Source organism: Symphalangus syndactylus, chromosome 18 (genome assembly GCF_028878055.3).
Source record: "Symphalangus syndactylus isolate Jambi chromosome 18, NHGRI_mSymSyn1-v2.1_pri, whole genome shotgun sequence".
Classification (NCBI taxonomy): domain Eukaryota; kingdom Metazoa; phylum Chordata; class Mammalia; order Primates; family Hylobatidae; genus Symphalangus; species Symphalangus syndactylus.
In genome coordinates this window covers 9,166,057-9,184,418 of record NC_072440.2, presented here as the reverse complement: position 1 = coordinate 9,184,418, position 18,362 = coordinate 9,166,057, and the positions used below count along the sequence as shown (strand labels likewise).

Sequence of the window (18,362 nt, the reverse complement as noted above, 5' to 3'; positions counted from 1 at the left end):
GAGAGCATGGGGTGTCTCACCTCTGGCTTAGGAGGAGGACTGGGGGCCCCCAGTGCCCTGGAACCTCCATATTCCCCTCCCTGACCCCCACAGTCATTGTTTGAACGCCAGGGCCTCCCAGGCCCAGAGAAGCTGCCGGGCTCCTTGCGGAAGGGGATTCCACGGACCAAGTCTGTAGGTATGGCTGGGCTGTGGGGCTGCGTGGGGTTGGGAGGAACGGGGCTGGGGTATGGCTGGACTGTGGGGCTGCGTGGGGTTGGGAGGAACGGGGCTGGGGTATGGCTGGGCTGTGGGGCTGCGTGGGGTTGGGAGGAACGGGGCTGGGGTATGGCTGGGCTATGGGGCTGCGTGGGGTTGGGAGGAACGGGGTTGGGGTATGGCTGGGCTGTGGGGCTGCGTGGGGTTGGGAGGAACGGGGCTGGGGTATGGCTGGGCTGTGGGGCTGCGTGGGGTTGGGAGGAACGGGGCTGGGGTATGGCTGGGCTATGGGGCTGCGTGGGGTTGGGAGGAACGGGGCTGGGGTATGGCTGGGCTGTGGGGCTGCGTGGGGTTGGGAGGAACGGGGTTGGGGTATGGCTGGGCTGTGGGGCTGCGTGGGGTTGGGAGGAACGGGGCTGGGGTATGGCTGGGCTATGGGGCTGCGTGGGGTTGGGAGGAATGGGGCTGGGGTATGGCTGGGCTGTGGGGCTGCGTGGGGTTGGGAGGAACGGGGCTGGGGCCGGCAGGGTGGACTTGGGGGTGAAGGACACTGCCTCTCCCTGCTGGTAACTGGGGTTTCCAGTTTCCCTCTGAGTCCTGTCTCTTCCTGGCCCCAGCTAAAGGATCTCATATGTTGATGGACGTGTGGGGATTAGGCCTTCCCCAACCCAGAGATTTCCCCCGGCAGCTGACACTCCCTGTCCACTGGGCACTCCCACCTCCCCATCACCTCTCATCCTTCCCATGGGCAGCTTCATCCCTGTCCCCAGCTCACCTGCCTCCATCGCGGTTGCTCCCCTGCAGCCCAAGTGCATGTGAAGTTCCTGACCCTAAAACTCCCCTTCCCCTGAACTTGCCTCTCCCCTACCTGCTCCTCAGCCTGCGGCAGACTTGCTCTCTCCATACCCAAGTGGAAACTGCTCCCACCAGGGTCACTGGTGGCCTCCAGGGCATTCCTCCCCCATGGACGCGTGGCCAGCACTCCTGCTGACCTCAGCTGGCACTTGGTTTCTTTGCTCCTTCTTCCATGAAACGCTCCTCCCCAGAGTGTTAGGACGATACTTACTGGTTTTCCCCTCCTTTCTCAGGTGGCACCTGTTTCAACCCTGCCGCCCCAGCCTCCCAAATATGGGAGCTTTTCAAGGCTGTGTCTTCAGCCTCCTTCCCCTCTGTGCCTCACCACCCCCCAGCCACCATCACACCCCACACTCACTGTCTCCTTTCCTGACCCAGATGGGGACATCTAACAAGCCCTGCCCACGGTGCATCCCTCCAGACATCCACTGTCTCGTCCCCTGCCCACCTGTGCATCTGTCCACCTACACACCTGCCCACTTGACCGTCCGTTGTCCATACAAACCCCAGCACACCCCCCATCTGTTACACTTAGGAGTAAACCTCTCAGCACTTACTGTGGGCTGGACACTGAGCATTCAATACTTAGAATAACCATATTGAGACCACTAGTACCTCCATTTTACAGATGAGAAAACTGAAGCAAGGAGGGTAAATGACCTGCCCAAGGTCACACAGCTGCCCAAACTCTGATTCCTCACCTGCCTCAGGACCCTGCCAATCTGTGTTCACACAAGGCCAGTCCTGGGCCAAGTCTGGGGCTTGGTTGGGGAATGTGATGTGTGCAGAGAGCTCAGCGGGCACATGGTGGGTGTCAGGGCTCACGGACCAGTGGAGCCCACTGGGGGGCTCCAAGCACACCTGGGTGTCACAGAAGGCTGCATGTTGCGGTGGGGGTACTTTTGAGCTAAGATGTGTAAGATAAATGGGAGTTTCTGGGGGATAATGGGGTGAACTGACAGAGCAGTGTGGAAAAGGCATATGAGTGTGTGACCTGGTCCCTCAGAGACTGCCAAGAGTTATTTCTGTAGGTGGGATTGTGGGGAAGAAGGCTGGTGAGGCTGCAGCTACTTTGGAGCTGAGAAGCGCTCTCCCCTGCTTTCCCTGGTCTAAGCCCTGAGGGCCGTGGTTTCTTTCTTACCCTCTGCCTCACCTGACGTGTCCGGGTGGGTGGCCTCACAGCCCTGCCCTGCACAGGTCTTGTCACCTGGCAGCTGGACCATGGCTTTGTTCTCATGACTGGCTGCCCTGGCTCTGCCCTCTAGTCCATCCCTCTGGCCAAATGAGGCTTTCTGCAGAGCTGCTATCACCTGTGTCTGTCCAGCTTGACCCTCTGGGCACTCCTCATTGCCTCGGGGCCCTGGAGATCGGCCCCAGTGCTCTCCTGCTTCATCTGGAAACATTGTCTCTGCCTCCCTTGACCTGAGTCTTCTGACTCTTGCTGTTCCTGGGCCCGACCCTGCAGGTCTAGGTCCATGCACCTGCCCTGCAGGCCTCGAGCCACTCTCCTAGGACTGCCCGTTCTGCACCGGTCCCTCAGGCACCCTCTTGCACTCGGTTGATGGATGGGTGGACAGGTGCTCCTTTTTGGCTCCTCTTGGCCTGCTGGGCCTCAGCCGCCAGCATGCACATTGGTTGGGTTGTCAGACTCCCCAGGCCCCTGCCCCATGCCCTGGCTCTGTTGCCCTGGGCACACGATGCAACCCTTGAAACATCAGGATTTTGATCCATAAACACGGAGACCACCTATTACCCACCTCCAAGGACCACTCTGAGGCTCGCCCAGTAGGCGGCACTCACAGACCACGTGGCATGCTGGGAGTGCTCAGCAGCTGCCAGTGTTAGTAGACGTAGATGCTGCCTCTTGAGGTTGGCACACAGTGGGTGCTCGAGAAATGCTCTCTGCTATGACCTAGGCAGACAAAGAGGGTCTGCCTTTGCCCCCAAGGGGTCCCACCCCCGCCCCAGATGGTATCAGAACAGATTCCCCATTCCATACTGAGGCAAGTGACTTCTTTACCCTAAGTCAGAACTTCGCATGCTATTAGCATTAAATTTCCCCTTATTTCATCTTTGCACGTCACTCCCGCCTTCTGCATCCTCAAGGTGCGCTGGTTCTGCGTCGCTCCATCTAACATATAGGCTTGTGGGTGTTCACTGCGCGTTCGTACACAGTGCAGGGAATGCAGCAGGAGACCCAGGATGAAATGGGCACAATTTCTCTGTCCAGCGGTTGGGGATGGGGGGAAGGCAGACCTAAAAATCACGATGATGATGACCTCGGCCCCCTTCCCCCATTCCCAGGATACTGCTGCAGTTCAGCCCTGTACTGTAAAGGTGAAATCGCCCCACAGTAGTTGAGGAAACTGAAGTTCCTAGAGGCTTCTGAAGTTCCTGGCAGATCTAAAATTCAAGCCTAGGTCTGTACACAAAAGCCCACCCTTGGTACCTTGGCTACAAAGAGATATGCCCAGCAAGAAGCAGTGTAGTATTGGAGGCCTCATTAGCACTGCGGTGGCTGGAGGAGGATGTGATCAGGAACAGGCAAGTCTATATTTTAGCGAGTTCATAAAAATGTTGACCAATCTCAGAGTGAGGCTGGGAACAGGAGCACCATGAGACCTGGGTGTGTGGGTGTGGGGCCCTCCGCCCCCTGCAGCCTCACTGAACACCTGCAGCACGTGTGTCCACATCATGATGTCCACAGGGCTGCTCGGGAGGTTGTCAGCTTCTGGCTGGACAGCAGGATCACAAGGGCCCTGATCACTCCAGCCCTCGCACAGGACCCCAACAATGACGTCTGAGCAAGGCCTGCAGAGGGGGGTTCATTTTAAGCCTGTTTTGACCATGAAAGAACTGAAGCTCAAAGGGGCTCAGGGCCTGGCCTGGGGTCACGCTGCCAGTAGGGGTTAAAATGAAGCGTGCTGGGTGCTCAGCCTGCAGCTCCATTTTAATTCAGCCATCCATTCTTCCCTTCACCCACTCACCCAACCTTACTGAATTTCAGCCACTGTGTGTGCATCACCCACCCATGTGGGGGTCTGGGAGGAGCCTCTCACGGCTTTTTCCACAGGGCACCTCCTTACCTGGGTGGGCATTAGGTCTTTCTCTGTCGGAGGCCTGGCTCCAGTGGCCACAGCCCTGCTGCCCCTCACCCTGCCGGTGTGTCACTCCTGCTCATTTCCGGCCATCTTCCTCTCACCTCTGGTTGCCTCCAGGGCTGATACTTCTGCGTCGGCCTTGTTCATTCTGGGGTGGGGAGCCCTGTACTGGCCCCTCCAAGCCCCTCAGCAGTTCTGTCCCCATGTCTTGCGGGGCTGTCCCTGCCTTCCTGGGATATCTTCTCAGGGCCTGCTTGATGACCCTGGGCTTGGGCAGGTCTTGGCCCCAACCCAGGTCGTCAGAGTTTGTGTCCTTTCTCAGGGGTCCCTGGTGGGGCCCTCCTCCATCCTGTAACTGAACGCACACCTCTCTCCTGTCCTCTTCACAAGAGCGCTCCCCGTGCAGCCCTGGGCCTGGGGCACAGAGCTTGGGCACCCGGGGACCAGCCCCCCGTGCTCTGGGCTCCGTGTTTCTCCCCTGCCCTCCATTCCCCGCCCACCACTGACCCCAACCCCATCTTCCCCAGCATTCTAGCGCCTCGCGCCGGGTTCTGCCGCGGGTGTCCATTGTGTCCGGGACGGTGGCTTCCCCGGGGTGGAGTCGGGGCAAGGCTGGCCTCTGTGGGAGGGGGTGCCGGGGTCCCCAGGAGCCTCTCCGAAGGCAGCACCACCCCCCGCCCAGCGCCCTGGCTGGGCTCACCGGCCCTTCCGTCCGCAGGGGAGGACGAGAAGCTGGCGTCCCTGCTGGAAGGGCGCTTCCCGCGGAGCACCTCGATGCAGGACCCGGTGCGCGAGGGTCGCGGCATCCCGCCCCCGCCGCAGACCGCGCCGCCTCCCCCGCCCGCGCCCTACTACTTCGACTCGGGGCCGCCCCCAGCCTTCTCGCCGCCGCCCCCGCCGGGCCGCGCCTACGACACGGTGCGCTCCAGCTTCAAGCCCGGCCTGGAGGCGCGCCTGGGCGCGGGGGCTGCCGGCCTGTACGAGCCGGGCGCGGCCCTCGGCCCGCTGCCCTATCCCGAGCGGCAGAAGCGCGCGCGCTCCATGATCATCCTGCAGGACTCGGCGCCCGAGTCGGGCGATGCCCCTCGACCCCCGCCCGCGGCCACCCCGCCCGAGCGACCCAAGCGCCGGCCGCGGCCGCCCGGCCCCGACAGCCCCTACGCCAACCTGGGCGCCTTCAGCGCCAGCCTCTTCGCTCCGTCCAAGCCGCAGCGCCGCAAGAGCCCCCTGGTGAAGCAGCTGCAGGTGGAGGACGCGCAGGAGCGCGCGGCCCTGGCCGTGGGCAGCCCCGGTCCCGGCGGCGGCAGCTTCGCCCGCGAGCCCTCCCCGACCCACCGAGGTCCGCGCCCGGGTGGCCTCGACTACGGCGCGGGCGACGGCCCGGGACTCGCGTTCGGCGGCCCGGGCCCGGCCAAGGACCGGCGGCTGGAGGAGCGGCGCCGCTCCACTGTGTTCCTGTCCGTGGGCGCCATCGAGGGCAGCGCCCCCAGCGCGGATCTGCCATCCCTACAGCCCTCCCGCTCCATCGACGAGCGCCTCCTGGGGACCGGCCCCACTGCCGGCCGCGACCTGCTGCTGCCCTCCCCGGTGTCTGCTCTGAAGCCATTGGTCAGCGGCCCGAGCCTTGGGCCCTCGGGCTCCACCTTCATCCACCCGCTCACCGGCAAACCCCTGGACCCCAGCTCACCCCTGGCCCTTGCCCTGGCTGCCCGAGAGCGGGCTCTGGCCTCCCAGGCGCCCTCCCGGTCCCCCACACCCGTGCACAGTCCCGACGCCGACCGCCCCGGACCCCTGTTTGTGGATGTACAGGCCCGGGACCCAGAACGAGGGTCCCTGGCTTCCCCAGCGTTCTCCCCACGGAGCCCAGCCTGGATTCCTGTGCCTGCTCGCAGGGAGGCAGAGAAGGTCCCCCGAGAGGAGCGGAAGTCACCCGAGGACAAGAAGTCCATGATCCTCAGCGTCCTGGACACATCCCTGCAGCGGCCAGCTGGCCTCATTGTCGTGCACGCCACCAGCAACGGGCAGGAGCCCAGCAGGCTGGCGGGGGCCGAAGAGGAGCGCCCGGGCACCCCGGAGTTGGCCCCGGCCCCCATGCAGTCGGCGGCTGTGGCAGAGCCCCTGCCCAGCCCCCGGGCCCAGCCCCCCGGTGGCACCCCAGCAGACGCTGGGCCGGGCCAGGGCAGCTCAGAGGAAGAGCCGGAGCTGGTGTTCGCCGTGAACCTGCCACCCGCCCAGCTGTCGTCCAGCGACGAGGAGACCAGGGAGGAGCTGGCCCGGATTGGGTTGGTACCACCCCCTGAGGAGTTTGCCAACGGGGTCCTGCTGGCCGCCCCCCTCGCTGGCCCGGGCCCCTCACCCACCACGGTGCCCAGCCCGGCCTCAGGGAAGCCCAGCAGTGAGCCACCCCCTGCCCCTGAGTCTGCAGCCGACTCCGGGGTGGAGGAGGCTGACACACGCAGCTCCAGCGACCCCCACCTGGAGACCACAAGCACCATCTCCACGGTGTCCAGCATGTCCACCTTGAGCTCGGAGAGCGGGGAACTCACTGACACCCACACCTCCTTCGCTGACGGACACACTTTTCTACTCGAGAAGCCACCAGTGCCTCCCAAGCCCAAGCTCAAGTCCCCGCTGGGGAAGGGGCCGGTGACCTTCAGGGACCCGCTGCTGAAGCAGTCCTCGGACAGCGAGCTCATGGCCCAGCAGCACCATGCCGCCTCTGCCGGGCTGGCCTCTGCCGCCGGGCCTGCCCGCCCTCGCTACCTCTTCCAGAGAAGGTCCAAGCTATGGGGGGACCCCGTGGAGAGCCGGGGGCTCCCTGGGCCTGAAGACGACAAACCAACTGTGATCAGTGAGCTCAGCTCCCGCCTGCAGCAGCTGAACAAAGACACGCGTTCCCTGGGGGAGGAACCAGTTGGTGGCCTGGGCAGCCTGCTGGACCCTGCCAAGAAGTCGCCCATCGCAGCAGCTCGGTGAGCAGGGCGGTGCGGGGAGGGATCCGTGCCTTGTCCGTGGCCCCCTCTGTCCTTCCTCTTGTCTGTTCTCCGGCTCTCCTGTTCCTCCTTGTTCTGTTCCGTTCCTTCTGTGGCAACCCCCAACCCGCCCCCGCCATCCACCCCTGAATCCGGTCTTGCTTGGCCTGCCTGAGAGAGGAGGTTCTTCTGGGCGTCTGACACATCAGGGTTGCTGCTCACTGTGTCCCTGTTGGTGCCAGAAGTGGGAGCCGGGCCCCCCTCAGAGGCTCAGGTTGGGCGTGAGCGCCTCCATGTCCCTCCTGGAGGCTCTTGGCCCCGGGGATTTCTGTGGGTTCTCTCTCTCGCTCCCGACGCAGGCTGTCTTTACCATTAAGGGTGGTTTTGTGTTTTACTTTGGAGGTACGTCTCCCTCCTCCCATCCTCTCTGTGGCCACGTGGCTGCCCAGTGTGGCTGATACCCTCTGCCTTAGAGCTGCCTCCTGCCTTCTTCCTTTGGCGGCTTGGAGCACACAGACTCCTTTTCTTTTGGGGGATCTGCCACTAACTTCCGGTTTCCCATCCCAGAAACATTTGTCTTTTGGCACCACCTTAGAATCCGTTAGACATGGATTCCCGTGTGTCATTTCTAAAGTGCAGTAAGAAGGTAGATGGAAGTCACGCCATCTCCCTGCACTCCATCTGCCCTCTTGCCTTCTCCCCACCACTTCCCTGTCTGTCCTGCCTCTACCCAGAGGGATCTGAGCAGGGGCCTGGCTTGCTGCTGAGGCTGTCACAGCTGCCAGAGCCCTGGGCTGATCCCATAGGTCTTTCCTTGAGGACCCGACTCCCAAGTCTCCTTCCACAGAGGAGCCCTTCAGGCCCGTGGGCTGCACGGATGCTGGTGGCAGAGCCGGTCATCCCCCACCCGCCCCCTTGTCTGCCTTTTTAAAGCTGCTTTTGCCTTCTGTGCCCCTAGGTCTTCCCTCTCCTCTTTGGGTCTGGGGGGGTGGTATGTGGATGCCAACTCTGGACTCCTTCTTGCCGCCCGGAAGACCAACCTAGTGGGCCCTGTACTGTCAGCCTTGGAGGACAGAGTTCACAGCGTAGCAACATGTTCAGAACTTAAGGACTTTGCAGGTCTTACAAAGGCCTGGTCATTCTACCTTTTTAGTTCAGGATTCAAAAGACAGGTGGGAGCTTGGGAAGCTCATGAGGCCTCTCCTAAGGTCCCGGGGTGCTACCTCCAGCTCCTGTCATCCTGGGGAATTGCTCTGGGGTCCTCTCCCCTTTCAGCCTCTTCCAACTCCCAGCCAAACTGGAAAGCCCTCTTCCCAGCAGTGCAGTGTTGAAGGTGCCCGTAGAATGGGTGTTACAGAGTGAGCAGCCTGGTCCTAGGCCTCTGCACAGGACCAGACCCCTGAGGCTGGGGTCTCCTGACCCACACCTGACCAGCCCCCGTCTTCCCTCTCTGCTTCTCCCTCCGCTCCTCTCTGCCTCTTGGTCTTGACCAAAATCAAAGCCATTTTAAAAAGTGCGTAGCACGGTGCCTGGCCTGGTTCAGGCCTTCAATAAACATTTCTTAAATGGATGAAAGAACAAAGCAAATGCAAATGCTGTCTTTTGTGATTTGAGATCTAGGGAGGTGGCTCAGGACAAAAACCTACAGAAGGACTTACTCAGCGTTCAGACTCATCAGGTGTCGGTCCCCCATGTTCGGGCTCCGGTGGGCCCAGGTCTCCTCATTGGCCTTGTCTCTCCTGCGAGGCAGCTGCAGCAGTTGCCGGGCAGGGTCAGGGGATTCCTCAGCCGGAACCTCTGGCACTTCCCCTTCTCTGAGTTCATCCTCCCACAGTGCTCTTTAGCGTTCTTCTTGATCAGGGTACGGTTCTCTTAGCCCTTGGCTCTGGCTTTCACCAGGACCCTGTTTGTTTTTCTTTCTCAGGTGTGGGATGGGGAAGGACAAGACCGGCAGCCCTGACCCTTACGTGATGTCTGTTCTTTTACTCAGTAGTTCCTGCAAAATTCTGATCTCTGATTGGGTTCATGTGGGTCCTCTGCTTTTCCCTGACTGACCACTGGGGTCTGGGGACATAGGGCTGTCATCGGCCAGGCTTGAGTCCTCTGTTCTCCCAGGAGCCAGGGGGATGGGTCCGCCCACCTAGCAAGCAGGTGCTGAGAGTGAGGGGAGGGGGCTCTCCAGATGGAAGGTCCAGTGCTGGCCCTGGAGTAACCAGATGCTGGACAGCCTGTAACAACCAGTGTTCCTGTGACACGGCCCCCACTGGCATCAGCAACTCACTTCCTTGCCGGTCACTGGCTTGGAGCCATCAGAGGGCCCTGATGTCGGTGCCCAGCAGGTCACAGCTTAGTGCTGTCTCCCTCCCCTGCGAGGTGTATTTACAGTGAGCCGACTGCACAGGCTGTCGCGAGTCCGCACACGGCCTCGCCTGTGAAGCACGCAGTAGGCCCAGGGCTGGGGCCTGTGGACCCTCACGGGTGTGAGCTGCCATCGTCTCTGCTGTCACTGACACCCGGGCACTGAGACACCTAGGCGAGGTCTTAGAGTCCTTTGTGGGAAAACAAGCCTGTTGGATGCAGCATCGGAGACGATCCTGCCGTATCAGTTTGTCTTCACACCATTCCGTTAGACGGACCCTAAGAATCGCCATGTTCCATACAATGAAACTGAGGTACTGGAGAGTTTCCCTGCAGACAGAAAACAGTGGCCTGCCTGACCACGAGCCCTGCTCTCTGGCTGCCGTAATCGAGGGCCGCTGTTGTGAAACCCCTTCTGATGACACACAATGGGCTTTTGCCCAGTAATCCCCCTCCACAGAAGTGGCAGGTGTGTGCATCGCACAGACTCACCTCCTCTGTTTACTGGTCATGTTTGTCATAAGTGGCACCTGGTGCCACCTGAGTGGCCTACCCGGGCCTGCTTTTCCTTCTCAGTTTGCCTCTGTGTTACCTTCTGTTCCAGCTCACTCTTCCTTTCACCCTCTTGTGCCCCTTCTTGCCCTCAGACCTGGGCTAAAATACAGCCACTGGAGGGGGCCCCACTGCCCACCCTGGGCCCTTAACTTCTGGTGCTTCTGGCTGCAGGCAGCGGGGCGGAGCACAGGACACTTAGTGATGTCTGAGTCCAGTCCTGTTTCAGATCTGGTCCTTCGTGTGCCCACTGTGGCTGTTGTCAGCTCTTGTCTTGCAGCCCCTAATGGCTGGAGTCTGGTACTCACTCCTCACTTAGGGATAAAACTGCTGGTGGAACTGTCTAAAGTATGGGAGGTTCTGACATCCAGGTATGGCTGCTTCCTTCTCAGGGCCAGTCCTGGCAGAGGTGCTAGGTCACCCTCAGGGCCATACCCTGAGCTGTGTCTCCAGCCCCTTGTGTTCCACAGTGTTTGTCTCCCAGGCCCATCCTTCTCTTCCCTGACTGACACCATGAGGAAGGGAATGCCCACCCACCTTCTCCACAGATGGCTCATTCCTGATGTGCTTTAGCCACAAGGTGTTCTGTGGCCTGAGAGCTTTCTGGGCAAGTTAAGCTGTCCTGTATGTCATGGAACCAAAGCTCGGTAACCTGTGGAAAAATGATCAGCTCTGGGGCCACCTTTGATTTCCAGGGGAACCTGGAGGATGTGGCACTCTCATGCTGCCCCTGGAATGTCCAGGACCTTTGGCCTTTTGAATCCTTGATCCCAGATTGTCCACCTGCTCTGTGCTCCCAGCTCCAAGTCTAGCTCTGCTGGACAGACCATTCATCTGCCCAGAGCCCCTCCTCGGTCTCTGGGCCCCACACCTGACTCTGAGGCTGCATTTGGGCATGATTCAGACCTGACTCCGAGCCCCACAACTGGCCACAGGCACCCCATCTGTCTGAGGCTCACAGTTGTCTCTGAGACCCTGGCTCCACACGTTTGTCTTCCAGGCCCCATGCTCGGATCTGAATCCCGTGTGGGCTCTGAGGTCCACAGCAAGGCTCACGTCTGCCTTGGCACTTAGCTTTCCATGGGACCCTCACATCTGGTTTTGTAGGTAAAGTTCATGGCAAAATAGCTTTGGAAACACAAAAAGAGGTTCTTTGCTGCAGTACTTCTGGTGCCTTTGACAGCTTGTGTGGAGGAGGGCACTGTGTGCCATGGTCTCCAGACCTGTTAGAGTCAGTTCCTAGATCTCCCGGAAGACCCGCGTTCCTCAAACTGGTCAAGAAACCCTGCCCTGGTGGCCTGCTGCAGACCCTGCCTGCTAATATGTTTGTCAGGGATCTGGACAAGGCGTTGTGTGCTTGGTGGATCACACTGGTAAGCAGGGCCATGGCCAGCAGGGCCTGCTCCTTTGAAACCCAGACTGAACGTGTCCCATACCTGCCAGTGGGGGCCCCTGCAGGCCACATGCAGCTGGGGCAGGTGTGTTCCCAGGATCCCTGAACCCTGTTCGGGGCATAGGAGGGAGGTACAGAGGAGGGGTCATAGGACATGGGGGCCCATCAGAGCTGGAGCTGGGAACAGGCGGGGTGCCGAGGAGCAAGATGTGTTACCGCAGAGGATGCACTGGGAGCTTCAGAGCCCATGTCTGGTTTTGTGCCCCTCTGAGAATTACTTCCCTTAATGAAGCCCCTAGTATGCAAAAGGCCTCACGTGACTGCAGTGGCAGAAGGCCCGAGGCATATCCAGGGCCCGCGTGTGGACGTTTTCCTGCCTGTTGGCCCCAGGGGGCTGACCGAGTTGGGCACGCCTGGCAGGGACATGTCATACTATTTTTGCATTTTGTTAGTGCGTCTCGTGTTCCTGGCTTTGTGCTAGGTATCAGGAGGCAAGGAGAACTGGTAGGAAGTCGGGTGAAGGGCCTGAGACCATGAACGGTCTGGATCCAGAAATGACTAGGAGTAAAGAGAAGGTCTGGGTTGATATTAGGAGTTAGTCACTGGCTGTAGGGTAAAAAGAGGAGCTGATGGTGGCTCCCAGGCTCTGTGTGTGGCAATGACAGGGTGCCGTTCACTGAGTTGGGGATGGAGGGACATGTGTGGATACCCCAGTAGAGGTGTTGGACTCATCAGAGACTGTCTGGGTCTCACATGTCGCATTCCTGGGCACGTTGGCCATAGCAAAGGGTGTGAGTGGATGACGCTGCCCAGGAGAAACTGCAAACTAACAGAGGAGCTCCGAAAATCCACCTAGGAAGGAAGAGGCCTGGGAAAGAATGTCTTGAAGGGAAACACGAACAGGTCAGCAGCGGGGTCTTGCTGTGGCCTGGGCAACTGCGGGGCAGAGGGCGGAGTGGGGAGGGTGTGGCAAGGCCAGACATCTCTCACTGGCTGAGAGTCACTGGGAAACAGTGAGACAGTGCAGGATTCAAATGTAGGTGGAAAGACATGGGGCCGTGGGGGCCTCAGCGTGATCTGGACTCAGCTTCTTCAGGGCGGCTGCTGGAGGTGTTCGTGGGTGATGGTGCCTGGTGAAGTATCATGTGTTAGAGGGTGGGTGGCCCAGAAGCTCTTTGGGAGGCTGGCAGGTGCTGTGATGCGGCTGTTTGGCGGCCAGAGCCTGGCCAGGGAGGTGGCCAGACGGCTGAGAGTGACAGTGGGTGTGCAGAGAGGCCATGGAAACGTGGAAGTCAGACATGGACACTGCTTGGGTTTGTGCCCCGGGGATGGTGTGGGCAGTACCTGTTCCCCAAGAGAAAGAGGAGAAGCAGACACCTGGGCCGTGGGTGACCCCAGGCCCCTCCCTCCTGTGCCCCGGGGCCTTTGGCGGGCACGGCCTTCCTTGGGTGTCTTCTCTTGGCCTCCTGACGTCTCCAGCGTGCTCTGGGAGGCGGGAGCAATGTGGCTGGCTCTCCTCACATCTCTTGCCCTCGGGCCCCTGGCTCCCTGGGTGCCTCTGGAGCCAGCCTGCCCTCTGCCCAGGTCTCCAGCTCAGCCCCTGCCAGTACTACCCAGACAGGCACAACTCTGCTCTGCCCAGCTTGGACCTCCTGGAGCCCAGACCCTGCTCTGGGCTCCGGCCGAGCCTCCCGGCTGCGCTGCCCGCGCCTGCCCTGTGCCTCTGCCTTCACTGCTGTGGTCCTGCAACTCCTCAGTGTGCTTCAGTCACACCTGAGACTCCAGGTACACCTGCCATCACAACTCCATTGAAAGCTAAGCCTTGGGGCAGGGGCAGGGCCAGGGTAGGTGTCCATCCTGTGATACAGGTCCCCAGGCCAGGGCCACTGTGTCGGGGCTGGTGGGCGGAGGCCAAGTGCATATTCCTGGCCCTGCTCCTCTCTGGGTGTCCACAGTCAGGCCCCTCTGAGTGTTCGGAGTCTCCCCTGGCAAGCCCCTCCAGCAGTCACCACCACCTGGGCACCCACCCCCAGGGGACCACCTCACCCACCACTACCTGGCACCTCCCCTCGGGAATCCCCCTGAACCCTGGCTGCCTCCCCACTTTGCCCCACTGTGCAGGTGGATCCATGGAGGCCAGGTCCAGTGGGAGCAAAGACAGCTTATTCTAGTGGTTGGTGCCTGTGTGAGGCCCCCTCAGGTGTTCTTGAAGCCCCTTTCTGTCTGGGGGCACAGTGTGGCCTCTTCAGGAAGCTCTGCTCTGGATCTGAGCAGCTGGGAGGAGGCAGTAGGGACAGAGGCTGAGGAAGGGACAGCAATGAGGTCCCATGGGAGAGACAGAGCTCAGATCTCCACAGAGGGCTGACCTCTCACAGGTGGGAGACAAAAGACGAAACCTGCTTTAAGGGGAGTCCCATGCCTCTGTGGGGCAGGCACTGGTGATGCTTTGTGGTGAGGACAGCACAGAGGTTGGGGTGGGGGGACTCAGCCTGGGCAGGGGCAGGGAGAGGGGGTGGGAGGGCCACTGGAGAGGGGCCCAGCCAAAGAGGATGTCAGGGGCTCAGCACCCCCAGGCGCCAGGCACCTGCCGAGCACTGCAGCCACGCTTGTGGTTCACCTGCACTGGGAGACTCGCACAGGCGCCTCTCCACCAGCAGCTCCAGCTTTGTCCCTCCCACAGCAGCTGGGCCCTCTGCACCCGAGTTCCTCCCTCCACACCTGGCTGCCCATTGTGTGGTTGCAGCTGTGGGTCGCGTGGGCCTGGCCGGCTAACTCTCTCTCTCATTGCTCTCTCCTGCCCATCTGCATGTGGCTGCTCTGTCGAGCTGCGCCGTGGTCCCGAGCGCCGGCTGTGTAAGTGAGCATGCCCATCCCATGCCTCTTGCTGTCCACACGCTGTGCCTGTCTGCCTGGGTCTCTGCTCTGCGTGGCTGTGAGGGGCTCTGGTGCCACTGACAGCCCCTTGAGGCTTCCCCTGACACAGTGGGGACAGGGATGGGAATGGGAGGACATGGGAGTGGGTTTTCTCTGGAGCTATCACCCCAGGTAGGCCTCCCACCACAGCAGAGCCAAGGAGGGGCTAGAGCTCTAGGGTCCTGTCAGGTGAGGTTGGGAAGTGAGCTGCCATCGGTTCTTGTGTGTGTGCGTGCGTGCATGTGTGCGTGTTGCGTGTCTGCGTGTGTGTGCTGCTGCCACTGCAGCACGTCTGTAACGCGTGTGGGCACCGTTGCTGCTGTTGTGTGCTGTCTGTGCAGGAGGCTGCCTTTGTGTCGTGGGTGTGCACGGCCTCACACCTGCCCTGCATGTGCTGCTGCTCCATACGGGTACGAGCCCTGCCTAGTGTCTGTCTCCTGTGTTACGGACCTGTTCATCCTCGTGCTGCTGCCAGCCTTTATCACGACTCACCTGTCCCTGGAACCTTCCCAGGATCCCCTGGGTCTTCTCATGAGAGCAGAGCTGTGTTGGGGGGTGGGCGGTGAAGGGTACTGCCCAAGTCTTACCGTCCACGGGCATCTGTGGATCCCGCCATGCCCAGAGCCGGTGTCGGAGGCTGGCAGGAGGGACAAGCCAGCCCTTTGCCATGAGAGGCTGCCTTTTCTTTGGTTGGGCTGCACTTGGAGCCTGGATGGAGTGGAGGGGGCCACCAGTCATTCCTCATATTCCAGCCAGTCACTGGCTCTGGTCCCAGGGGCCAAAGAAAAGGGCCAGGGTAACCATAGGATCCCACCCTTTACTGCTTCTTCTGGCCGGGCTACTCCCGCCAGCCCCAGCCCCAGCCCCTTTCCTCCTGGACCCTGCCCGCTCCCCTCCGCCCGTACCCCCTTGGCTGTGCGCCCCTCACCTGGCGCTGACCCCTCTCCCTCCGCAGGCTCTTCAGCAGCCTCGGTGAGCTGAGCTCCATTTCAGCGCAGCGCAGCCCCGTGGGCCCGGGCGGCGGGGCCTCGTACTCGGTGAGGCCCAGCGGCCGCTACCCCGTGGCGCGACGCGCCCCGAGCCCGGTGAAGCCCGCGTCGCTGGAGCGGGTGGAGGGGCTGGGGGCGGGCGCGGGGGGCGCAGGGCGGCCCTTCGGCCTCACGCCCCCCACCATCCTCAAGTCGTCCAGCCTCTCCATCCCGCACGAGCCCAAGGAGGTGCGCTTCGTGGTGCGCAGCGTGAGCGCGCGCAGTCGCTCCCCCTCGCCGTCGCCGCTGCCCTCGCCCGCGTCCGGCCCTGGCCCCGGCGCCCCCGGCCCACGCCGACCCTTCCAGCAAAAGCCGCTGCAGCTCTGGAGCAAGTTCGACGTGGGCGACTGGCTGGAGAGCATCCACCTAGGCGAGCACCGCGACCGCTTCGAGGACCATGAGATAGAAGGCGCGCACCTGCCCGCGCTCACCAAGGACGACTTCGTGGAGCTGGGCGTCACGCGCGTGGGCCACCGCATGAACATCGAGCGCGCGCTCAGGCAGCTGGACGGCAGCTGACGCCCCACCCCCGCTCCTGCCCCGGCCGTGCCCTGCCGGCAGGGCCCCCCACCCCCACCCCGGGCCGCGGGCTCGGCCTGCCCCTTACGACGGCGCCCGGGCCAGGAATGTTGCATGAATCGTCCTGTTTGCTGTTGCTCGGAGACTCGCCCTGTACATTGCTTAGTGCCCTCACCGGCCGCCCAGCCCACCCAGCACACAGTCAGGAAGGGCGTGGACCAGGGAGGCTGGGGCGGGAGGTGCCGGGGGTGGGGTGCTCGAGCCTGACCACCTCCTTCACAGCTCCTGGTGGCCATTCTCCCAGAGGGGGAACCTAGTCCAGCATGCGAGGTCAGGACCCGCCTTGGTGACTCGGGGGGAGGGGGGAGACATTGGGATTCTCGATGGGGGCCAAGGAGCCCCCCTGTTTTGCATATTTTAATCCACTCTATATTTGGAACGAGAAAAGGAACAAATATCTCTGTCCGTAATAGTTTCCTCTCCCCTCCCTTCTGCTTCCACTGGTCCCACTGCAGCTGCCCAGTCTTCCATCTCCGGCCCTCACTGCCACTGCCACCCCACAACGGGGCAGGGGACGCTCCAGCTGGTCTGGGGTTGGCCAGGGCCCTAGTGGCCCGCCCTGGGGCCCCAGCTCGGCCGCTCCCCTCGCTGAGCTCGTGTGCCCCACCGACCCTTCAGGTGCTGCTCGTAGGGGGAGGGGCGGCAGGCCGCGGGTCCTGCTGTGCACCCGCGGGACCAGCCGGCCTGGGAGACCATCGGCCGGGGGGATGAGGGCAGGGCCCTGCCGCTCCACCGCAGCCATCTTCCTCACAGGGTCTCTTCCCAAGGAGGGGGCCAGCTCGGTCCTCATGCTCTTGGGCAACTACAGCAGAGAAGCCTCCCTGCCTTGGACCCCAAAGTCTCCTGTCCTGCCCTTTATGTGTGTGGGTGAAACTGGGTGCGTCTGAGCACGTGGGAGCCATGTGTGTGCCTGATTACTGAGTGGCCCAGGGGCCGCTCTGGACTAGCGTGGGGCTGTGGAGGCGTGCACAGTGTGCATGCATGGGGTGTGCCTGTGAAAGCACCCTGTCTCCTCTTCCAAAGAAAGCCAGAGGCCATCCTGCACCCTGGGTCCAGCTGTTTGCCCAGCCTGTCCTTCCAGAGCCTCACCCAGCCTGAGCGGGGTTCCCTGGTGAATCCCTGCTGCTTGGGGAGGCCCCAAGGGCCCCTTGGAGGCAGCGCCCCCACCTTGGGCCTCTGAGGGCATCATAGGGGGACCCCTAGAGTCAGTTCACCACAGGCCCTGGGGAGAGTCAAAGACCCCCGAGGGTGCCCAGCCCCCCACACTGTGACTCCTCACACTCAGCAATGACCTGTGGGGTGGGGGCCCTGGGACGTTTTTAAACCTAGGGTTTGGAGTCTGGACTAAGCTCCATCCACGTCACTCACAAGTTTCTGTTTATATTTCTAGCTTTTTTTAATAAAATAAAAAAAAAAGAAAACAGAAGTTTTCACAACCCAGGGGCCTGGCACGCCGGTCTGTGCCTGCCCGCCCCGCCCTGGCCCACCGGCCCCACTCCCTGGGCACAGAGTCACACCCACTCACCCTTCCGCCAACAGTCCAGGTCACACAGCAGCAGTCACTGTAACAGACTGCCACATACACACTCGGTCTCACACTCACCTGTGGGTTTTGGTTCCGTTCAATTTGGGTTTTTAACTTTACAGGGTCAGTTCCGCTTCAGCTCCTTTTGTATGGAGTTCCATCCGGGGGGTTTCACCCCCTGCTCCAGTCCTGAGGCCTCCTGACCCTGACGTTGTGATACACCCCACAGAGATCTATGTTTCTTATATTATTATTATTGATAATAATTATAATATTATTATGTAATAAATTTATAAGAAATGAAGCCACGTCTCAGTTGCCTGCTTGAGGGGGTATTTGCGTCTGTCCCTCATGCTGGCCACACAAACCTCCTCAGCCTGGACCACATGCACGGGTGACTCCTAGATCCCTATCTTTGACCTCCATGCCTAGGCACCTGGCATCTTCCAGCATCTTCTCTGAGTCTGCTGGAATTCAGCCCATGCCTTCTGCACTGAAGGCTTTTCTCTGTTCACCAACCCACTGAGTAGCACCTCCTGAGCTGGAGGCCACTTGTCCTCCATGACCCCTGCCAGGTTTTAAGCCTGGGGTTTAAGACTTGCTCCCACCAGTGTCCAGTTGTTTTTAAATTCTGCTGCTCCTGTCTTGGAACCCCCTCACATCTCTCGCAACTGTCCTACCCCACGGCTGCAGACCAGATTTAGCCCTCACTCCTTCCCTGCTGATTCATTTGTTTTCATGTTTCCATTTCTGCCCTCTATTCACAAACACCAGCCTGTCTGTAAATGCAGCTGATAGATGGAACCTGTGAGCCAGTCCAGCCCAGCCAGTGCTGCCGTGGCCCTGCCAGCATCCCCTGCTCCCTCCCCATGCACACATGCTGCTCGC

The 18,362-nt window shown here is 61.2% G+C and overlaps 1 protein-coding gene across 5 annotated transcripts in view; it reads left to right on the top strand.

The window, feature by feature from the left end:
* The window catches only part of SHANK3 (SH3 and multiple ankyrin repeat domains 3), a 57,655-nt gene extending 39,877 nt beyond the window's left edge, over window positions 1–17,778 (top strand). For 2 of the 5 annotated variants that reach the window (XM_055251940.2, XM_055251941.2), the window contains 3 exons: window positions 94–178; window positions 4,873–7,126; window positions 15,298–17,778. In XM_055251940.2, the coding sequence (XP_055107915.1) occupies window positions 94–178; window positions 4,873–7,126; window positions 15,298–15,889 (2,931 nt within the window). In that variant the 3' untranslated portion in view covers window positions 15,890–17,778. The remainder of the gene's footprint in view (window positions 1–93; window positions 179–4,872; window positions 7,127–15,297) is intronic. The other 3 variants (XM_055251942.2, XM_055251943.2, XM_055251944.2) reach the window with 3 other exon arrangements.
* The last annotated feature ends 584 nt before the right edge of the window (window positions 17,779–18,362 follow it).